Raw genomic sequence first — 21556 nt, forward strand, 5'->3', positions numbered from 1 at the left:
CTGTTAAATGTTTATGAGATAATTGAAAATTTAAACACTGATTTGATACTAGCAAATTATTATTTAAAAGTTTTTAGTTAAAATAACGGCACTATATTTATGTTAAAAAGAGTCTATTTTTGACATATATTGCACATACTGAAATATTTCTAGATGAAATGGAGTTGTCATCTGGGATTTGTTTCATGATGCAGGAAGGTGGGAAGTGGGAAGTGGGTGGTACAAAGATGAAACAAGACTGGTTGTAAACTGACTGACAATTGTCAATACCGAGTAATAGGGGTTATACTATTCTACCTTTGTATATTATTGTAACATTCCAAAATGAAAAGTTAAAAAATAAAACCCATGTAGTACTTAGTGAAAAATGTCAAACAGAATGACATCCACAGTATGTCATAATTTACATGAATTAAACATAGATGCATACAAAACAGTACATATACTGCAAAAGTACAGAGACAAAGAGATACACATTAAAGGCATTTGAGAAGTGGCCTGGGTTCGGGGAGGGAAATGGGAGAAGGAAATACAAACGACGAAAAAATAGATTAATACATGTGTTCACGTGCTGGCAAATAATCTGACCCAGGAAGCAATGATTTCAGGAATTCTATGAGAGACTGGGGTTAATTACACTGGTAGGAAGGGAATGGGGCATGGCAGGCCCAGAGAACTCCCCAGGAGAGCCCAAAGGTACAAGCTGGCAATCGTGCACAGTAAGCAATAAAAGACAAAGGAATGTTAGGTACTGGTGAAAAGGACTTTTTATAGAGAAGGAAGATCTTATACTTTATGGTTTAAACAGAATGAAGAGTTTGACTCCAGGGTAATTAGAAGTAAACACAAGTCAAAGTGGTTGGAGGGACAATTTTAAGTTAACTGTTTTTCCTTGTCAGAACAATCTTGTACATAACGCCTTGGCTTAAAATGCTTCAGTGACTCATTATTTCCAACAGAATAGTCCAAAATTATTAGTATGTCATAATATGACCCCAATCTACCTCTCTACCTTTCTCTATTGCTATCTAACATCTGCAGCTAGGTTTGCAGGGAAAAAAATTTATTTAAGTGGCATTGTTTTTAAAAAGTGATCATCTTATTTATTTTTTAATTTTATTACACTTTAAGTTCTAGGGTACATGTGCACAACGTGCAGGTTTGTTACATATGTATACATGTGCCATGTTGGTGTGCTGTACCCATTAATTCGTCATTTACATTAGGTATATCTCCTAATGCTATCCCTCCCCCCTCCCCCAACCCCACAACAGGTCCCGGTGTGTGATGTTCCCCTTCCTGTGTCCAACTGTTCTCATTGTTCAATTCCCACCTATGAGTGAGAACATGCGGTGTTTGGTTTTCTGTTCTTGTGATAGTTTGCTGAGAATGATGGTTTCCAGCTGCATTCATGTCCCTACAAAGGACCTGAACTCAACCTTTCTTATGGCTGCATAGTATTCCATGGTGTATATGTGCCACATTTTCTTAATCCAGTCTGTCACTGATGGACATTTGGGTTGGTTCCAAGTCTTTGCTATTGTGAATAGTGCCGCAATAAACATACGTGTGCATGTGTCTTTATAGCAGCATGATTTATAATCCTTTGAGTATATACCCAGTAATGGGATGGCTGGGTCAAATGTATTTCTAGTTCTAGATCCTTGAGGAATCGCCACACTGTTTTCCACAATGGTTGAACTAGTTTACAGTCCCACCAACAGTGTAAAAGTGTTCCTATTTCTCCACATCCTCTCCAGCACCTGTTGTTTCCTGACTTTTTCATGATCGCCATTCTACCTGGTGTGAGATGGTATCTCATTGTGGCTTTGATTAACATTTCTCTGATGGCTAGTGATGATGAGCATTTTTTCATGTGTCTGTTGGCTGCATAAATGTCTTCTTTTGAGAAATGTCTGTTCATATCCTTTGCCCACTTTTTGATGCGGTTGATTTTTTCTTGTAAATTTGTTTGAGTTCTTTGTAGGTTCTGGATATTAGCCCTTTGTTAGATGAGTAGATTGCAAAAATTTTCTCCCATTCTGTAGGTTGCCTGTTCACTCTGATGGTAGTTTCTTTTGCTGTGCAGAAGCTCTTTAGTTTAATTAGATCCCATTTGTCAATTTTGGCTTTTGTTGCCATTAAAAAAGCGATCATTTTAAACTGTCATCTTACAAATGTGTGCCACTAATCACAATTCAACCTAACTTTTTTTTAAACCTATTATGTGAAAGGCAATGTACTATAGAGAAGTGATTTTCAAAAACTTTTCACTTTATTTTTAGTAAGAAATTTATTTTTACTTTGTGACCTACCCATATATATGCAACATATATACTGAAACAAAAGTCTAAAAGAAGGTATCCTTATTTCATGTGATGAAATAATATTTTCAATTCTATTTTATTCCATTCTATTTTGCTTAAAGAAAATAGCTGTCAACACACTGAATTAGTTGGCTGTAAACCAGTTTGAAAAACAATATTACATAGCATTTGAAATGTGGCTGGTGCAACCAAAGAACTGAGTTTTTAATTTTATTTCATTTTAACTAATTTAAATCTAAACTTGAAGCAGAAGCAGTGAAAGGTACTTTTCCATTAAACACAACTCTGTTTGGTAGGAGTACGTTTCCCTTGAACAGCTGCAACACTAAGATATTATTATAGTGTGCATGCTGGGGCAGGTGTTGTCTCTAGTATTATAATCCATCACTGATCTTGGTGTCAATGAACGGATTCAGTTCTAATTATTTTTTTCTACACACTGATGTGACATGTGACATTGTAATTTGTGTATTTGAATATTTCCTGTAGAAAGAAGAGACCAAAATAGAAGAAGGCATGTTGCAAACTTCACAATGAATGGCAATTACAATTTGCTGCAGCAGAGCAAAATAAAATGTCTGCTGTGGAAAAAAAGTTTAGAATAATTAACTGAATAATATTAAAAGGCATTTTAGCAAACACATGGTCAATTTTATAGACATTTCTTTTCAATGATCAAAAAAGAATTAAGAAAATTAGTTGCCTGAAATCAGAATTAAATGTTGGACAAACATTTAAATGATTTTTAACAGATCTGAACTTATAATTTGGCCAGCTATAAAATGGTTTGGATCCTCGTACAAAAATAAAAGCATTTTAGATGAAGAGATGGTAAAGGAATTGTTTTTAGCTATGGTAATTTGTTCAAAATTATGGGGAAAATAATAAAAATAGTATTCTACAGAAGTGTTAGATCTGCAATTAAGCCCCAAACAATGGCCTATAGAATGTAAGATCCTTTCTAATGATAGCAAATACCTGTTGATTCAAAATTTCAGAAACTGTAATTATTTATTTTTAACTTAGGATAAACAGTGCAATACAAGAGACATTGTTCAATGAATACTTTTTTAACTGTAAATTTAGTGATACCTAAAGTATTCCATTTAATTCCACTGGAAATCAAGTATTTCCAGCAAAAATTTAATGTCCAAATTGACATGCGCTTTAAGTGCAAAATATCCACTGGATATCAAAGATGTTATATGAATAAAAGACTGTAACATATTTCATTAATAAGTTTTAGTATTGATTACATGTTAAAATAATGTTTTAGATATGCTTGGTTAAACAATATGCTACTAAAATTGATTTTACTCATTTCCTAAAACTAATTTTACTTATTAATTTTACTTATTTCTAATTAATTTTACTTATTTTTCCTTTTAAAATAGGATTATTAAAAATTTTCAAAGATTTTTATCCCAAACATACAAAGAATTAAAACAATTTTTTTAGAATTTCAACAGCTTTTGGGGTACAAATGATTTTTGGTTATACGGATGAACTGGATAGTAGTGAAGTCTGAGATTCTGGCGCACCTGCCACCTGAGTAGTGTACAGTGTATCCAATATGGAGTTTGTTATCCTTCACTCATTGCCATCCTCCCCATTCTGAGTCTCCAAAGTCCACTATACCATTCTGTCTTTGCCTACGCATAGCTTGGCTTCCACTTATAAGTGAGAACATAGAGTGTTTGATCTTTCCATTCTTGAGTTACTTCACTTAGAATAATGGCTTCCAGCTCCCTACAAGTTGATGTACAAAGCATTATTCTGTTCTTTTGTATGGCTGAGTAGTATTCCACGGTGTATATACACTTATTTTCTTTTCCTACTCATTAGTCGATGGGTACTTAGATTGGCTCCATATCTTTGGAATTGCAAACTGTGCTGCTACAAACATGTATGTGCAAGTGCATGTGTCTTTTTCATACAAAGACTTCTTTTCTTTTGGGTAGACACCAGGAGTGGGATTGCTGGGTTGAATGGTAGATCTCCTTTTAGTTCTTTAAGGAATCTCCATACTGTTTTGCATAGAGGTGGTACTAACTTACATTCCTACCAGCAGTGTATAAGCATTCCCTTTTCACCACATCCATGTCAACATCTATTGTTTTTTGACTTTTTAATAATAGCTATTCTTGCAGGGGTAAGGTGGTATCTAATTGTGGTTTTAATGTGCATTTCCTTGATGATTAGTGATGTTGAGCATTTTTTCCTATTTTTTTTTTTTTTGGGCTGTTTGTATGTCTTCTTTTGAGAAATGTCTTCTGGTCATGTCATTTGCCCACTTTTTGATGAGTTTTTTTTTTCTTGCTGATCCGTTTGAGTTCCTCATAGATTCTAGATATTAGTTTCCTATCAGATACAGAGCTTGCTTGCAAATATTTTTGCCCATTCTGTGGGCTGTTTGTTTACTCTGATGTTTATTTCTTTTGCTGTACAGAAACTTTTTGTTTAATTAGGTCCCATTTATTTATTTTTGTTTTTGTTGCATTTGCTTTTGGGGTCTTAGTCATGAATTTTTTGCCTAGGCCAATGTCCAGAAGTATTTGTCTGACATTATCTTCTAGAACTTTTATGGTTTCAGATCTTATATTTAAGTCTTTGATCCATCTTGAGTTGATTTTTGTATAAGGTGAGAGATAGGGATCCGGTTTGATTCTTCTACTTGTGGCTTGCCAGTTTTCCCAGAACCATTTATTAAATAGGGTGTCCTTTCTCCAATTTATGTTTTTGTATGCTTTGTTGAAGATTAGTTGGTTGTATGTATTTGGCCTCATTTCTGAATTCTCTATTCTGTTCCATCGGACTGTTCCATTGACTACTTTCATACCAGTACCATGCTGTTTTAGTAACTATAACCTTGCAGTATAATTTGAAGTCAGGGAATGCGATGCCTCAAGATTTGTTCCTTTTGCTTAGGATTGCTTTGGCTATTTGGACTTTTTTGGTTACATATGAATTTTAGGATTTTTTTTTCTAATTCTGTGAAAAATGATATTGGTATTTTGACAGGAACTGCACTGAACCTGTAGATTGTTTTGGGTAGTATGGTCATTTTCACAATATTGATTCTTCCAATCTATGAGCATGGAATGTGTTTCCACTTGTTTGTGTCATCTATGACTTCTTTCAGCAGTGTTTCGTAGTTCTTGTAGAGATATTTCACCTCCTTGGTTAAGAATATTCCTAGGTATTTTAATTTTTTTGCAGCTATTGTAAAGGGGATTGAGTTATTCATTTGATTCTTGGCTTTCTCATTGTTGGTGTAGAGCAGTGCTACTGATTTGTGTACACTGATTTTGTAACCTGAGCATTTACTGATTTCATTTATCAAATCTAGGAGTCTTTTGGAAGAGTCTTCAGGGTTTTCTAGGTATATGATCACATCATTGGCAAACAGTGATAGTTCGACTTCCTCTTTTTCCAATTTGGATGCCTTTTATTTCTTTCAGTTGCCTGACTGTTCTGGCTAGGACTTCCAGTGATTTCAAACTGAAGTGGTGAATGTGGGTATCCTTGTCCTGTTCCAGTTCTCAGGGGAAATACTTTCAAGCTTTCCCATTCGGTAAGATGTTGGCAGTGGGTTTGTCATGCATGGCTTTTATTTTGAAGTATGTCCCTTCTATGCCTAGTTTGTTGAGGGTTTTTATCATAAAGAGATGCTAATGAATGCTTTTTCTGCATCTATTAAGATGATCATATTGTTTTTGTTGTTAATTCTGTTTATGTGATATATCACATTTGACATGCTTATTTTAAATAATTTGTGGTATGAAACCCACTTGATCATGGTGTATTGTCTTTCTGATGTGCTGCTGGATTCGGTTAGCTAGTATTTTATTAAGGATTTTTGTATCTATGATCATCAAGGCTACTGGCCTGTAGTTTTCTTTTTTGTTATGTCTTTTTCAGGTTTTGGTATCAGGGTGACACTGGCTTCATAGATTGAGTTAGGGAGGAGTCCCTCTTTCTCAATCTGGTTTTGGTATCAGGGCGATAGCTTCACAAAATGAGTTAGGGAGGATTCCTGCTTTCTCAATCTTTTGGAATAGTTTCAGTAGGATTGGTATCAATTCTTCTTTGAAAGTCTGGTAGAACTCAACTGTGAATCCATCTGGCCAATCTGACCATGGCCTTTTCTTGGTTAGCAATTTTTTTTTTCAAATTAATATATATATATTTTTTATTGCTTGATTTTATTTTTATTTATTTATTTATTTATTTTAATCATACTTTAAGTTCTAGGGTACATGTGCACAATGTGCAGGTTTGCTACATATGTAGCAACATGTGCCATGTTGGTGTGCTGCACCCATCAACTCGTCAGCACCCATCAACTCGTCATTTACATCAGTTATAACTCCCAATGCCATCCCTACCCTCTCCCCACTCCCCATAATAGGCCCCGGTGTGTGATGTTCCCCTTCCCATGTCCAAGTGATCTCATTGTTCAATTCCCACCTATGAGTGAGAACATGCGGTGTTTGATTTTCTGTTCTTGCGAAAGTTTGCTGAGAATGATGGTTTGCAGCTGCACGCATGTCCCTACAAAGGACACGAACTCATCCTTTTCTATGGCTGCATAGTATTCCATGGTGTATATGTGTTGGCTGGCAATTTTTAAGTTACTGAATCAATCTCATGGCTCATTATTGGTCTGTTCAGGGTTTCTATTTCTTCCTGATTTAATCTAGGAGGGTTGTATGTTTCCAGAAATTCATCGATTTCCTCTAGATTTTCTAGTTTGTGTCCATAGAGGTGTTCATAGTAGTCTCGAATGATCTTTTGTATTTCTGTGGTGTTGGCTGTAACGTCTCCATTTTCATTTTTAATTGAGCTTATCTGAATCTTCTTTTTTTGGTTAATCTAGCTAATGGGCTATCAATTTTGTTCATCTTTTCAAATAGCCAACTTTTTGTTTTACTGATCTTTTGTATTTTTTGTTTCAATTTCACTTAGTTCTGCTCTCATCTTTGTTTTTTCTTTTTTTCTGCTAGCTTTGGTTTTAGTTTGTTACTGTTTCCCTAGTTTCTTGAGGTGTGACATTAGGTTGTCAATTTGTAATCTTTCAGACTTTTCAATGTAGGCATTTAGTGCTATAAACTTTCCTCTTAGCGCTGCTTTTGCTGTATCCCAGAGGTTTTAATAACTTATATCACTATTATGGTTCATGTCAAAAGAATTTAATTTCCACCTTGATTTCATTGTTAACCCCAAAATCATTCAGGAGCAGATTGTTTAATTTCCGTGTGTTTGTACAGTTTTGAGGGTTCCTTTTGGAGTTGATTTCTAGTTTTATTCCACTATGGTCAGAGAAGATGCTTGATATGATTTTGACTTTTAAAAATTTATTGGGGGGCGGAGCAAGATGGCCGAATAGGAACAGCTCCAGTCTCCAACTCCCAGCGCGAGCGACACAGAAGACCGGTGATTTCTGCATTTTCAACTGAGGTACTGGGTTCATCTCACTGGGGAGTGCCGGACAATCGGTGCTGGTCAGCTGCTGCAGCCCGACCAGCGAGAGCTGAAGCAGGGCGAGGCATTGCCTCACCTGGGAAGCGCAAGGGGGAAGGGAATCCCTTTTCCTAGCCAGGGGAACTGAGACACACAACACCTGGAAAATCGGGTAACTCCCACCCCAATACTGCGCTTTAAGCAAACAGGCACACCAGGAGATCATATCCCACACCTGGCCGGGAGGGTCCCACACCCACGGAGCCTCCCTCATTGCTAGCACAGCAGTCTGTGATCTACCGGCAAGGCAGCAGCGAGGCTGGGGGAGGGGCGCCCGCCATTGCTGAGGCTTAAGTAGGTAAACAAAGCTGCTGGGAAGCTCGAACTGGGTGGAGCTCACAGCAGCTCAAGGAAACCTGCCTGTCTCTGTAGACTCCACCTCTGGGGACAAGGCAATAACAAACGCAGCCGAAACCTTGCAGACGCAAACGACTCTGTCTGACAGCTTTGAAGAGAGCAGTGGATCTCCCAACACGGAGGCTGAGATCTGAGAAGGGACAGACTCCCTGCTCAAGTGGGTCCCTGACCCCTGAGTAGCCTAACTGGGAGACATCCCCCACTAGGGGCAGTCTGACACCCCACACCTCACAGGGTGGAGTACACCCCTGAGAGGAAGCTTCCAAAGCAAGAATCAGACAGGTACACTCGCTGTTCAGAAATATTCTATCTTCTGCAGCCTCTGCTGCTGATACCCAGGCAAACAGGGTCTGGAGTGGACCTCAAGCAATCTCCAACAGACCTACAGCTGAGGGTCCTGACTGTTAGAAGGAAAACTATCAAACAGGAAGGACACCTACACCAAAACCCCATCAGTACATCACCATCATCAAAGACCAGAGGCAGATAAAACCACAAAGATGGGGAAAAAGCAGGGCAGAAAAGCTGGAAATTCAAAAAATAAGAGCGCATCTCCCCCGGCAAAGGAGCGCAGCTCATCGCCAGCAATGGATCAAAGCTGGACGGAGAATGACTTTGACGAGATGAGAGAAGGCTTCAGTCCATCAAATTTCTCAGAGCTAAAGGAGGAATTACGTACCCAGCGCAAAGAAACTAAAAATCTTGAAAAAAAAGTGGAAGAATTGATGGCTAGAGTAATTAATGCAGAGAAGGTCCTAAACGAAATGAAAGAGATGAAAACCATGACACGAGAAATACGTGACAAATGCACAAGCTTCAGTAACCGACTCGATCAACTGGAAGAAAGAGTATCTGCGATTGAGGATCAAATGAATGAAATGAAGCGAGAAGAGAAACCAAAAGAAAAAAGAAGAAAAAGAAATGAACAAAGCCTGCAAGAAGTATGGGATTATGTAAAAAGACCAAATCTACGTCTGATTGGGGTGCCTGAAAGTGAGGGGGAAAATGGAACCAAGTTGGAAAACACTCTTCAGGATATCATCCAGGAGAACTTCCCCAACCTAGTAGGGCAGGCCAACATTCAAATCCAGGAAATACAGAGAACGCCACAAAGATACTCCTCGAGAAGAGCAACTCCAAGACACATAATTGCCAGATTCACCAAAGTTGAAATGAAGGAAAAAATCTTAAGGGCAGCCAGAGAGAAAGGTCGGGTTACCCACAAAGGGAAGCCCATCAGACTAACAGCAGATCTCTCGGCAGAAACTCTCCAAGCCAGAAGAGAGTGGGGGCCAATATTCAACATTCTTAAAGAAAAGAATTTTAAACCCAGAATTTCATATCCAGCCAAACTAAGTTTCATAAGTGAAGGAGAAATAAAATCCTTTACAGATAAGCAAATGCTTAGAGATTTTGTCACCACTAGGCCTGCCTTACAAGAGACCCTGAAGGAAGCACTAAACATGGAAAGGAACAACTGGTACCAGCCATTGCAAAAACATGCCAAAATGTAAAGACCATCGAGGCTAGGAAGAAACTGCATCAACTAACGAGCAAAATAACCAGTTAATATCATAATGGCAGGATCAAGTTCACACATAACAATCTTAACCTTAAATGTAAATGGGCTAAATGCTCCAATTAAAAGACACAGACTGGCAAACTGGATAAAGAGTCAAGACCCATCAGTCTGCTGTATTCAGGAGACCCATCTCACACGCAGAGACATACAAAGGCTCAAAATAAAGGGATGGAGGAAGATTTACCAAGCAAATGGAGAACAAAAAAAAGCGGGGGTTGCAATACTAGTCTCTGATAAAACAGACTTTAAACCATCAAAGATCAAAAGAGACAAAGAAGGCCATTACATAATGGTAAAGGGATCAATTCAACAGGAAGAGCTAACTATCCTAAATATATATGCACCCAATACAGGAGCACCCAGATTCATAAAGCAAGTCCTTAGAGACTTACAAAGAGACTTAGACTCCCATACAATAATAATGGGAGACTTCAACACTCCACTGTCAACATTAGACAGATCAACGAGACAGAAAGTTAACAAGGAGATCCAGGAATTGAACTCATCTCTGCAGCAAGCAGACCTAATAGACATCTATAGAACTCTCCACCCCAAATCAACAGAATATACATTCTTCTCAGCACCATATCGTACTTACTCCAAAATCGACCACGTAATTGGAAGTAAAGCACTCCTCAGCAAATGTACAAGAACAGAAATTATAACAAACTGTCTCTCAGACCACAATGCAATCAAACTAGAACTCAGGACTAAGAAACTCAATCAAAACCGCTCAACTACATGGAAACTGAACAACCTGCTCCTGAATGACTACTGGGTACATAACGAAATGAAGGCAGAAATAAAGATGTTCTTTGAAACCAATGAGAACAAAGATACAACATACCAGAATCTCTGGGACACATTTAAAGCAGTGTGTAGAGGGAAATTTATAGCACTAAATGCCCACAAGAGAAAGCAGGAAAGATCTAAAATTGACACTCTAACATCGCAATTAAAAGAACTAGAGAAGCAAGAGCAAACACATTCGAAAGCTAGCAGAAGGCAAGAAATAACTAAGATCAGAGCAGAACTGAAGGAGATAGAGACACAAAAAACTCTCCAAAAAATCAATGAATCCAGGAGTTGGTTTTTTGAAAAGATCAACAAAATTGACAGACCGCTAGCAAGACTAATAAAGAAGAAAAGAGAGAGGAATCAAATCGACGCAATTAAAAATGATAAAGGGGATATCACCACGGACCCCATAGAAATACAAACTACCATCAGAGAATACTATAAACACCACTACGCAAATAAACTGGAAAATCTAGAAGAAATGGATAATTTCCTGGACACTTACACTCTTCCAAGACTAAACCAGGAAGAAGTTGAATCCCTGAATAGACCAATAGCAGGCTCTGAAATTGAGGCAATAATTAATAGCCTACCAACCAAAAAAAGTCCAGGACCAGATGGATTCACACCTGAATTCTACCAGAGGTACAAGGAGGAGTTGGTACCATTCCTTCTGAAACTATTCCAATCAATAGAAAAAGAGGGAATCCTTCCTAACTCATTTTATGAGGCCAACATCATCCTGATACCAAAGCCTGGCAGAGACACAACAAAAAAAGAGAACTTTAGACCAATATCCCTGATGAACATCGATGCAAAAATCCTCAATAAAATACTGGCAAACCGGATTCAGCAACACATCAAAAAGCTTATCCACCATGATCAAGTGGGCTTCATCCCTGGGATGCAAGGCTGGTTCAACATTCGCAAATCAATAAACATAATCCAGCATATAAACAGAACCAAAGACAAGAACCACATGATTATCTCAATAGATGCAGAAAAGGCTTTTGACAAAATTCAACAGCCCTTCATGCTATAAACGCTCAATAAATTTGGTATCGATGGAACGTACCTCAAAATAATAAGAGCTATTTATGACAAACCCATAGCCAATATCATACTGAATGGGCAAAAACTGGAAAAATTCCCTTTGAAAACTGGCACAAGACAGGGATGCCCTCTCTCACCACTCCTATTCAACATAGTGTTGGAAGTTCTGGCTAGGGCAATTAGGCAAGAGAAAGAAATCAAGGGTATTCAGTTAGGAAAAGAAGAAGTCAAATTGTCCCTGTTTGCAGATGACATGATTGTATATTTAGAAAACCCCATTGTCTCAGCCCCAAATCTCCTTAAGCTGATAAGCAACTTCAGCAAAGTCTCAGGATACAAAATTAATGTGCAAAAATCACAAGCATTCTTATACACCAGTAACAGACAAACAGAGAGCCAAATCATGAGTGAACTCCCACTCTCAATTGCTACAAAGAGAATAAAATACCTAGGAATCCAACTTACAAGGGATGTAAAGGACCTCTTCAAGGAGAACTACAAACCACTGCTCAGTGAAATAAAAGAGGACACAAACAAATGGAAGAACATACCATGCTCATGGATAGGAAGAATCAATATCGTGAAAATGGCCATACTGCCCAAGGTAATTTATAGATTCAATGCCATCCCCATCAAGCTACCAGTGAGTTTCTTCACAGAATTGGAAAAAACTGCTTTAAAGTTCATATGGAACCAAAAAAGAGCCCGCATCTCCAAGACAATCCTAAGTCAAAAGAACAAAGCTGGAGGCATCACGCTACCTGACTTCAAACTATACTACAAGGCTACAGTAACCAAAACAGCATGGTACTGGTACCAAAACAGAGATATAGACCAATGGAACAGAACAGAGTCCTCAGAAATAATGCCACACATATACAGCCATCTGATCTTTGACAAACCTGAGAGAAACAAGAAATGGGGAAAGGATTCCCTATTTAATAAATGGTGCTGGGAAAATTGGCTAGCCATAAGTAGAAAGCTGAAACTGGATCCTTTCCTTACTCCTTATACGAAAATTAATTCAAGATGGATTAGAGACTTAAATGTTAGACCTAATACCATAAAAATCCTAGAGGAAAACCTAGGTAGTACCATTCAGGACATAGGCATGGGCAAAGACTTCATGTCTAAAACACCAAAAGCAACGGCAGCAAAAGCCAAAATTGACAAATGGGATCTCATTAAACTAAAGAGCTTCTGCACAGCAAAAGAAACTACCATCAGAGTGAACAGGCAACCTACAGAATGGGAGAAAATTTTTGCAATCTACTCATCTGACAAAGGGCTAATATCCAGAACCTACAAAGAACTCAAACAAATTTACAAGAAAAAAACAAACAACCCCATCAAAAAGTGGGCAAAGGATATGAACAGACATTTCTCAAAAGAAGACATTCATACAGCCAACAGACACATGAAAAAATGCTCATCATCACTGGCCATCAGAGAAATGCAAATCAAAACCACAATGAGATACCATCTCACACCAGTTAGAATGGCGATCATTAAAAAGTCAGGAAACAACAGGTGCTGGAGAGGATGTGGAGAAATAGGAACACTTTTACACTGTTGGTGGGATTGTAAACTAGTTCAACCATTATGGAAAACAGTATGGCGATTCCTCAAGGATCTAGAACTAGATGTACCATATGACCCAGCCATCCCATTACTGGGTATATACCCAAAGGATTATAAATTATGCTGCTATAAAGACACATGCACACGTATGTTTATTGCAGCACTATTCACAATAGCAAAGACTTGGAATCAACCCAAATGTCCATCAGTGACAGATTGGATTAAGAAAATGTGGCACATATACACCATGGAATACTATGCAGCCATAAAAAAGGATGAGTTTGTGTCCTTTGTAGGGACATGGATGCAGCTGGAAACCATCATTCTTAGCAAACTATCACAAGAACAGAAAACCAAACACCGCATGTTCTCACTCATAGGTGGGAACTGAACAATGAGATCACTTGGACTCAGGAAGGGGGACATCACACACCGGGGCCTATCATGTTGAGGGGGGAGGGGGGAGGGATTGCATTGGGAGTTATACCTGATGTAAATGACGAGTTGATGGGTGCAGCACACCAACATGGCACAAGTATACATATGTAACAAACCTGCACGTTATGCACATGTACCCTACAACTTAAAGTATAATAATAATAAATAAATTAAAAAAAAAAATTTTATTGAAAACTACCAGAAAATGTAAGATTCCTTATGTGGCTTCCATTTTATTCCTATTGGACAGTATTATTGCAGCAGATATAAAGACACAGATACTACTTCTTTACCACAAGAAACTTACCATTTGGGGAGAGGAACCCAAGAAAAGAAAGAACCAATTGAGAGAGAGTTGTTGGAAGAATCAATAAAAACTCCTCACAACTAACTATGAAAAAATTTCAAATGACAAAGTATAGTGGTCCAATTGCAAATCATAATCAATAGTGGTGTTTTATATATCCCAAGAATTAAATTCAGTACTGGGCATTTGAGCCCTCAAGACTAGAGTTTAATCTAACTATACTTAAGTTATACCAATAAAAATAAATAATATATTAGGCTTCTTAAAGTATGATCCTACTGCTGGTACATAAAATGATTTCAGTTGATATGAGAATAATATTATTTATTTTATTCACTTTGTATTGACTATTGCCTGCTTATTTTAATATGCCTTAACAAATACATAATAAATTAAAATAATGTGCATATTAGGAAAAGTATAACACATAGAATCCATGATTTCACAGACACTATTGTATGATATAGGATTTTTTATATCATACAATTTCAAATACAAATCAAGTTATTTAAGAAAAATAAAATATTTGATTTTTAAAACATTAAGCAAATAATAGTATAGGTGATATATAGAGAAGGCAAAAATTACAGAGGTTTTTGTTTTTGGTGATTTTTCAAGATAGATTTCTGGTAGGAAATCTAAAATATTCAATTACTATTTTATCAATTACTACCTAATTAATAGGTTGCTGAAAAATTACTATCTTAAATTATTTTTTAAAAATCTGAAGTTATCTTGAAGGTGTCAGTCAAAGCCATCCAATGACTTTCAGTATATTTACCTTAATAATCTACAGACGCTTCTCCGGTAACTCAACCGCTGGCTAGCTGCAGCAACACTGGGAGGAAGAGGAGGTCGGGGTGGGAAATAAGCTAGTGTTGCAGAAAATATTAAGCAGACAACTCCAAATTCTGAAAGAAAAAGATAGGTAAAATGTTAACCAGGCCACACAAAAAGTTGAATACTTCAAGTATTTATTTGTTTTTTCAAACAGGGTCTCACTCTCTCACCCAGGCTGGAATGCAGTGGCATGAACATGGCTCACTACAGACTTGACCCTCCTGGGCTCAAGTGATCCTCCTGCCTCAGCCTCCCAAGTAGCTGGAACCACAGATGCATGCCACCATGCCAGGCTAATTTTTATTTTTATTGTTTGTAGAGATAGGGTCTCACCATGTGGTCCAGGCTGGTCTCGAACTCCTGAGCTCAAGTGTCGTTCAAGCCATTCTCCTGTCTCAGCCTGCCAAAATGCTAGAATTACAGGTGTAAGCCACCATGCCCGGCCTCTCAGGTATTCATTTATCTAACAAATATTTACTGAGCATCAACTGAGTCTGAGGCTCATAAAGATAAGCAAAATATAGTATCTAGCCAAGATTGCTCAGTGTAGTTAAAAAAAAAAAAAAGAATATATAAAGATACAAATTTCAGCAAGTAATTGGTTAGAGGTTATACTAACAATGATGTATATGCTGGTACTATGGCACACAGATAAAAAGATTGAGGAAGTAAACAAATGTTGCCTTATGGAGAAAATATTAAAAGCCAACAGTACGTTACTATAAAAGAGATTGTGAAACAGGTCTAGGATGATTGTCTAATAAGTATAGCACTCAGAAAAAAAAACTGGTAAGAAATAACAGGATAGGAGGTTTGTTTCATTCATGATAGGATAGTCTGATGCGCTGTGTAAGATAGACCCAATTTACAGGTTGTACGGGAAATTTGAATAAGAAAGCATCCAAAAATAAGAAACCAAGAGACAGAGAATAGAATTTAAACACAAGAGTAGCTAATGTAGAATATTAAACAATCAGAAGTAAAATGAACACCCAAACAATCTTAATTTGTCCCCATTATAGAAAGGAAGGTTCTAGCATCCCAATCTTTCCCTCTATAATTCTGGCACTTGGAAGTTCCAGCTTTTGATAACTGTGTACAATTTTGTAGAAAAGCACAGCACTAGTAGAAAAGTCAGGAAACTTGGAATATAGACCTGTCTATGCCATTAATTAGCTTGTAATTTGAACAAATCCCTTAATCTTTCTAGGCCAATAAAGGGATTGAATTTAGGGATTTCTAGAGGTCCTTTCAGTTGGATAATTTTAATTCTAGGGCTATTCTTAGCAAAAAGGACAACATTCCTATAAGACAATTAACCACAGATAATTCTGTTTAATGCAATTAGAAATTTAAAGATTCCTATTTTTTTAAACACAAGATTGTTAACAGATTCCTTTTGCTTTTCTTTTCTTTTTTTTTGGTGTTCTCAATCTGTTTATTCTTTGTCAATCTGGGGAGCAATAAGAAGTTAATGAACTGTTCTAATTTAGAGTTATTTTAATTATTAGTAATACTGAATGAGCACCTAAAATATGCATATTGGCCACTTGTATGTCTTCCGTGATTGCCTTATTCATATTCTTTGACCCTCTATTGGTATTTTTGTAAACAACTTCACTGAGATATAATTCACATGACATACAATGCACACATTTAAAGTGCACAATCTAGTGGTTTTTCCTTTACCAGCAGAATTGTACAGTCATAACCACAATCAATTTTAGGATTTTTTCAACATCCCAAAAAGAAACTCTGTACCCATTACTCCCAATCTCCCAGCCCCTAGGCAACCTCTGCTCCACTTTTAGTCCCTACAGATTTGAGTATTATGGACATTTCCTATAAATGGAATCATATAATATGTGGTCTTTTATGACTGGCCTCTTTCACTTTGCATAATGCTCTCAAGGGTCATCCATGTTGGAGTATCAGTACTTTACTATTTTTTATTGTCAAATAATATTCCACTGTACAGATATACCACATTTTATTCATCCACTCATCAGTAGATAGACATCTGGGTTGTCTCCACTTTTTGGTTATTACAAATAATGCTGCTATGAACCCTCATGTATACATTTTTACATGGGTGTATGTTTCCATTTCACTTGGATACATATCTAGAAATGGAATTTCTGGATTGTATGGTAATCTTTGTTTAACATTTTGAGGAACTGTGAAACTGTTTCTAAAGCGGCTACACCATTTTAGATTCCCATGTATGGGAATGTATGAGGGTGCTAATTTCTCCACTTTCTTGCCAACACTTTATTATTTTCCATTTTATTGATTCTAGCAATCCTACTGGGTGTGAAGGGTATCTTATCACGGTTTTAATTTACATTTCCTTAATGACTAATGACACTGAGTATCTTTTCATGTGTTCGATGGACATTTGTGTATTTTCTTGGGAGAAATGTGTCTGAGTCCTTTGCCCACTTCTTAATAGCGTTGTCTTTCTGTTGTTGAGTTGTAAGAATGCTTTATATAATCTGGATATAAGTCCCTTATCAGATACATGATTTGCAACTATTTTCTCCCATTCTGTGGACTGTCTTTTTCACTTTCTGGGTTCTTTGAAGCACAAAAGTTTTAAATTGTGATGAAGTCTAACTTATCTTTTTTCCTTTGCCACTTGTGCTTTGGATGTCTTTTATAAAAAGGCTTCACCTAACCCAAGGTCATAAAGATTTACTCTTTAGTTTTCTTCTAAGAGTTTTATAGTTTTAGCTCTCACATTCAGGTTTGAGTTAACGAGGGGGTTCAAATTCATTCTTTTGAATTTGGATATTCAGTTGTTCCTGTACCATTTACTGAAAAGACTTTTTCCCTTATTATCTTAGGACCCTTCTGAAAAATCAATTGACCATAAATGTAATGGCTTATTTTTTAGAATCTCATTTCTGTTCTACTGATTTATATGCCTATCCTTATGCCAGTACTATGTTATCTTGTAGCTTTGTAATAAGTTTTGTAGTTGAGAAGTGTGAGTTCTCCAATTTTGTTCCTTTTCAAGATTGTTTTGGATATTGCTGGTCCTTTGCATTTCCATGTAAACTTCAGGATCGCCTTGTCGATTTCTGCAACAAAGGCAGCTGGGATTTTAAAAGGGATTGTATTATATTTGCAAATAAATTTGGGGTTATCTTCACAATATTAAACCTCCCAACATGAACACGGAATGTCTTTCCATTTATTTAGGTCTTCTTTAATTTCTTTCAACAGTGGTAGTCTTCAGATTATACGTTCTACACTTCATTTGTTAAGTTTATTCCTAAACATATTCTTTTTGATGCTATTGCAAATTGAATTGTATGTTAAGATTGTTCATTGCCAATATATAGACATACAACTGATTTTTACATATTAATCTTGTACCATAAAACTTTCTAAGCTCTTTTTTTAGATCTAATAGTTTTTAGTGAATTGCAGAGAATTTTCTATATTCAAGATCTCATCATTTTCAACAGAGACATTCTTTACTACTTCCTTTACAATCTGGGTATCTTTTGCTTTTCTTATTCAGTGATACTGCCTAGAACCTCCAGCACAGTTTTAAAAAGGCATGGAAAAATGGACATCCTTGTCTTGTTCATAACCCTAGAAGTGAAATGTGATGTTACCTGCAGGTTGTTTGTTTTTTGAGACAGAGTCTCACTCTGTCACCCAGGCTGGAGTGCAGTGGTGTGATCTTGGCTCACATTACAACCTCTGTCTCCCAGGCTCAAACGATTCTCATGCCTCAGCCTCCCGAGTAACTGGGATTACAGGCATGTGCCATCATGTCCGGCTATTCGTTTTGTACTTTTAGTAGAGATGGGGTTTTGCTATATTGGGTAGGCTGGTCTCAGACTCCTGGCCTCAAGTGATCCTCCCTTTTTGGCCTCCCAAAGTGCTGGGATTACAGGCATGAGTCACCATGCCAGGCCTCTTGTGGGTTTCTAATAGATGCTTTTTATTAGGTTGAGAGAGTTCCTAATTCATTGATTGTTTCTAGTTCATTGAAAGGGTGTTGGATTTTTCAAATGCTTTTTCTTCATCTTTTAAGGTGATCATGTTTTTTTCCCTTTTATCTGCTGATATATTACATAAATTGAGTTTTGAATGTTAAACCAACCTTGCATTGCTGGAATAAATCCCATTTAGTTATGGTATAGCAACCGTTTTATGATATATGTTGCTGGAATCAGTTTGCTCATATTTTATTCAGGACTTTTTGTTTATACTCATCTGAGATCTGGATCTGTAGTTTACTTTTCTTATGTTACCTTTGTCGGGAATAATTTAAGAATCTTTAACTTTTTAAAATGACAATCCTAGCACAGTATTTTGAATAGAATTAAGTCATGGGGCAGTATTTCAGAAAGGCAGATTGGCAAACAGGAAAGCAATGAAGAAGTAACTGGGAGACTTTGAGCAGGGGCTTCTGCTTGACTGCATGGGAACCATGAGCTGCATGTACTCCACTGACACATGCTTAACAGTGGTTAACATCATGTAAAAAATACAATAACTGCTTAGGTTTTCAATAAAAAGAATAACATGACCAAAATGAAGTTTAAAACTTACGTTTCACCTGCGTTCAGTTTTATTTACTCATTTTTACATTTTTACTTTTTCTTTAAAAGGGGTAAGTTGTGTAAAGGAGGTGAAATGCTTTATATACTGCTGCTTTCAGTTTTAATCCCTCTAAACCATATTTTGAAATGTAAATGTCATCAAATAACTCTCTGATGTACAATTCTTCAGAGTGTGGCCTTTGCCTACAATATGGTGAACCTCAAACCCTTCAGCCCTGCTTAGAAGGTTTGCATGCGGCTTGCTTTCCTCTCTAGCTTCACCTACTACTGCTCTCACCAGATCTCAGCCACTCTGGGCTTGAATGTACCAGGGTGTCTCCCTTCATCGGGCTTCTCCTTTAAGTTTCTTCTCCATAGTGTAATCTTCCTGCCTGCTGTATTTAACCATCATTCTCTCATTCCTCAGACTCTGATTTAGATGCTGCATCTCCAGGAAGCTCTACTTCACCTCCAAAATCTGGGTTAGATGCTCCTTTCTGAGCTCTTAGAGCAATTGTAGGCCTTTGGTTTATAATACTCACTGTTCTATTTTATAACTGTTGACCTGTCTGTACCATTCAGAACACTGTAAGTTCTGTTACACCAGGAACCATGCCTATCTCAGTGACTCGCATAGTGACAGATACACAGGTGTTCAAAACATGTTTGTGAAATTGATAAGTAAACAAAGAAGTTAAAACAAGGTTCAGTATAATTGGGTCCCTTATTGTTCCAGTCTCATTTTCTGCCACTTGTTACCTATACCCAAACACAAACATTTATACCACTCCAGCCATACTCAATTACTTGCAGTTCCCTAGACATATTGAGCTCTCTCATACCTTCCCTGCCTTTGCAGTTACTGTTCCCTCTGTATGGAATACACTAACCACTCAAACACTTGGTGAACTCCTACAAAATTCTTAACTTTAATTATTACATTCTTGTTGAAGCCTATCCTCCCCCCTCAACTTCCCTACAAACCCAGGCAAGTTAGGTCTCCCAACTTCTGTATATCTTTGTTTGTATTACAATTGTCTCATCATTGACCTTACCAATTCCTAGTGCTTAGCACAGTGCTTGGCATATAGTAAACACTTACAAAAAGTTTCCTGAATGCAGAGGAAATAATAAACAGGCATATGGAGAGAGGGGCTATATCTATGAAAATCTGTAGGAGACTATACTATAAGAGTGGACCAGGGCTCGACTCTAGAAATAAAATAATTCAAAGAGAATATTTTAGAAAGGTCAGTATCCCTGAATAACAGACTAAACACACAGAGAGTAGGAAATGAGGATAAACTGTAGATGATCAAGGTAAATAAGGTTACAGAACATGGCCAATAATGGAGAAACTACAAGGGAGAAAATGGGCTTAACATCTACCAACAGATAGATGTTTAACAAATGGTTATTGTCAATCACGACGTTTTCTATCCTGATATCTACAGAGGACACAGAAAATGTGTTATACAGTGCTTAACTGCAAATAGATAAAAAGACTAAATTAAGAAATACCCCTCCATGTGGCAATAATAAATTTAAAATTTAACTTCCCAGGAAGAGTGCTAAGTTTTAATTAAGCATCTCTATATCATATGATAAGGAATGCACAGTGTATGTAAGTTTACATATTAGTCCTCTCAAGTATTTCATATGAAGGTGTCTGGTATACAAAACGTAGAGTGAAGATGATTGAGATAAAAGACAAAGTATAACAAGAAGAAAATAAACTTCAAATTACCTGCATATAACACAGCCTCTATGCGATCTTTAATATGTGCCCTGCTGCTCTCTGCAGCGAGAAGAGGTGATGTCCCATTGGGAGCTGGAACAACAAGTGGTCCAACTAAAAATGCACATGCTCCCCCAAGATAACTGAGCATTGATGCAATAGCTGTGGCTGTGGCCCTTTCATCTGCAGAAAACCACGTCGTGGAGAGAAATGGTGCTGCATTCATTACAGTTGGACCTGCCAATCCATTTAACATCTGTCCTCCATGAATTAATCTGGAATTTAAAAATTAAAAGGCTGTGAGGTATTTGAAACAGGCATTCTCTAAGACAAAAAGAAATGAGCCAAACAGCAGTTTTTAACTATGTCAATAAGTATACATATCTGTAAAGAATATGACATGCCTAAAAGACATGTTGATTTACCTTCTAAAAAAGGTATGTTGACTCC

The 21556-nt window shown here is 37.1% G+C and overlaps 1 protein-coding gene across 6 annotated transcripts in view; it reads right to left on the bottom strand.

Moving 5' to 3' along the window:
- SLC49A4 (solute carrier family 49 member 4) overlaps positions 1-21556 on the bottom strand; it is a 101565-nt gene that overhangs the window by 48748 nt on the left and 31261 nt on the right. For all 6 annotated transcript variants that reach the window (XM_065539140.1, XM_065539139.2, XM_045385513.3 and 3 more), the window contains exons 3-4: positions 21116-21381; positions 14748-14877 (exon numbers count right to left, since the gene is read on the bottom strand). In XM_065539140.1, coding sequence (XP_065395212.1) covers positions 14748-14877; positions 21116-21381 — 396 coding nt within the window. The remainder of the gene's footprint in view (positions 1-14747; positions 14878-21115; positions 21382-21556) is intronic.

The sequence above is a fragment of the Macaca fascicularis genome, chromosome 2 (assembly GCF_037993035.2).
Source record: "Macaca fascicularis isolate 582-1 chromosome 2, T2T-MFA8v1.1".
Lineage (NCBI taxonomy): Eukaryota > Metazoa > Chordata > Mammalia > Primates > Cercopithecidae > Macaca > Macaca fascicularis.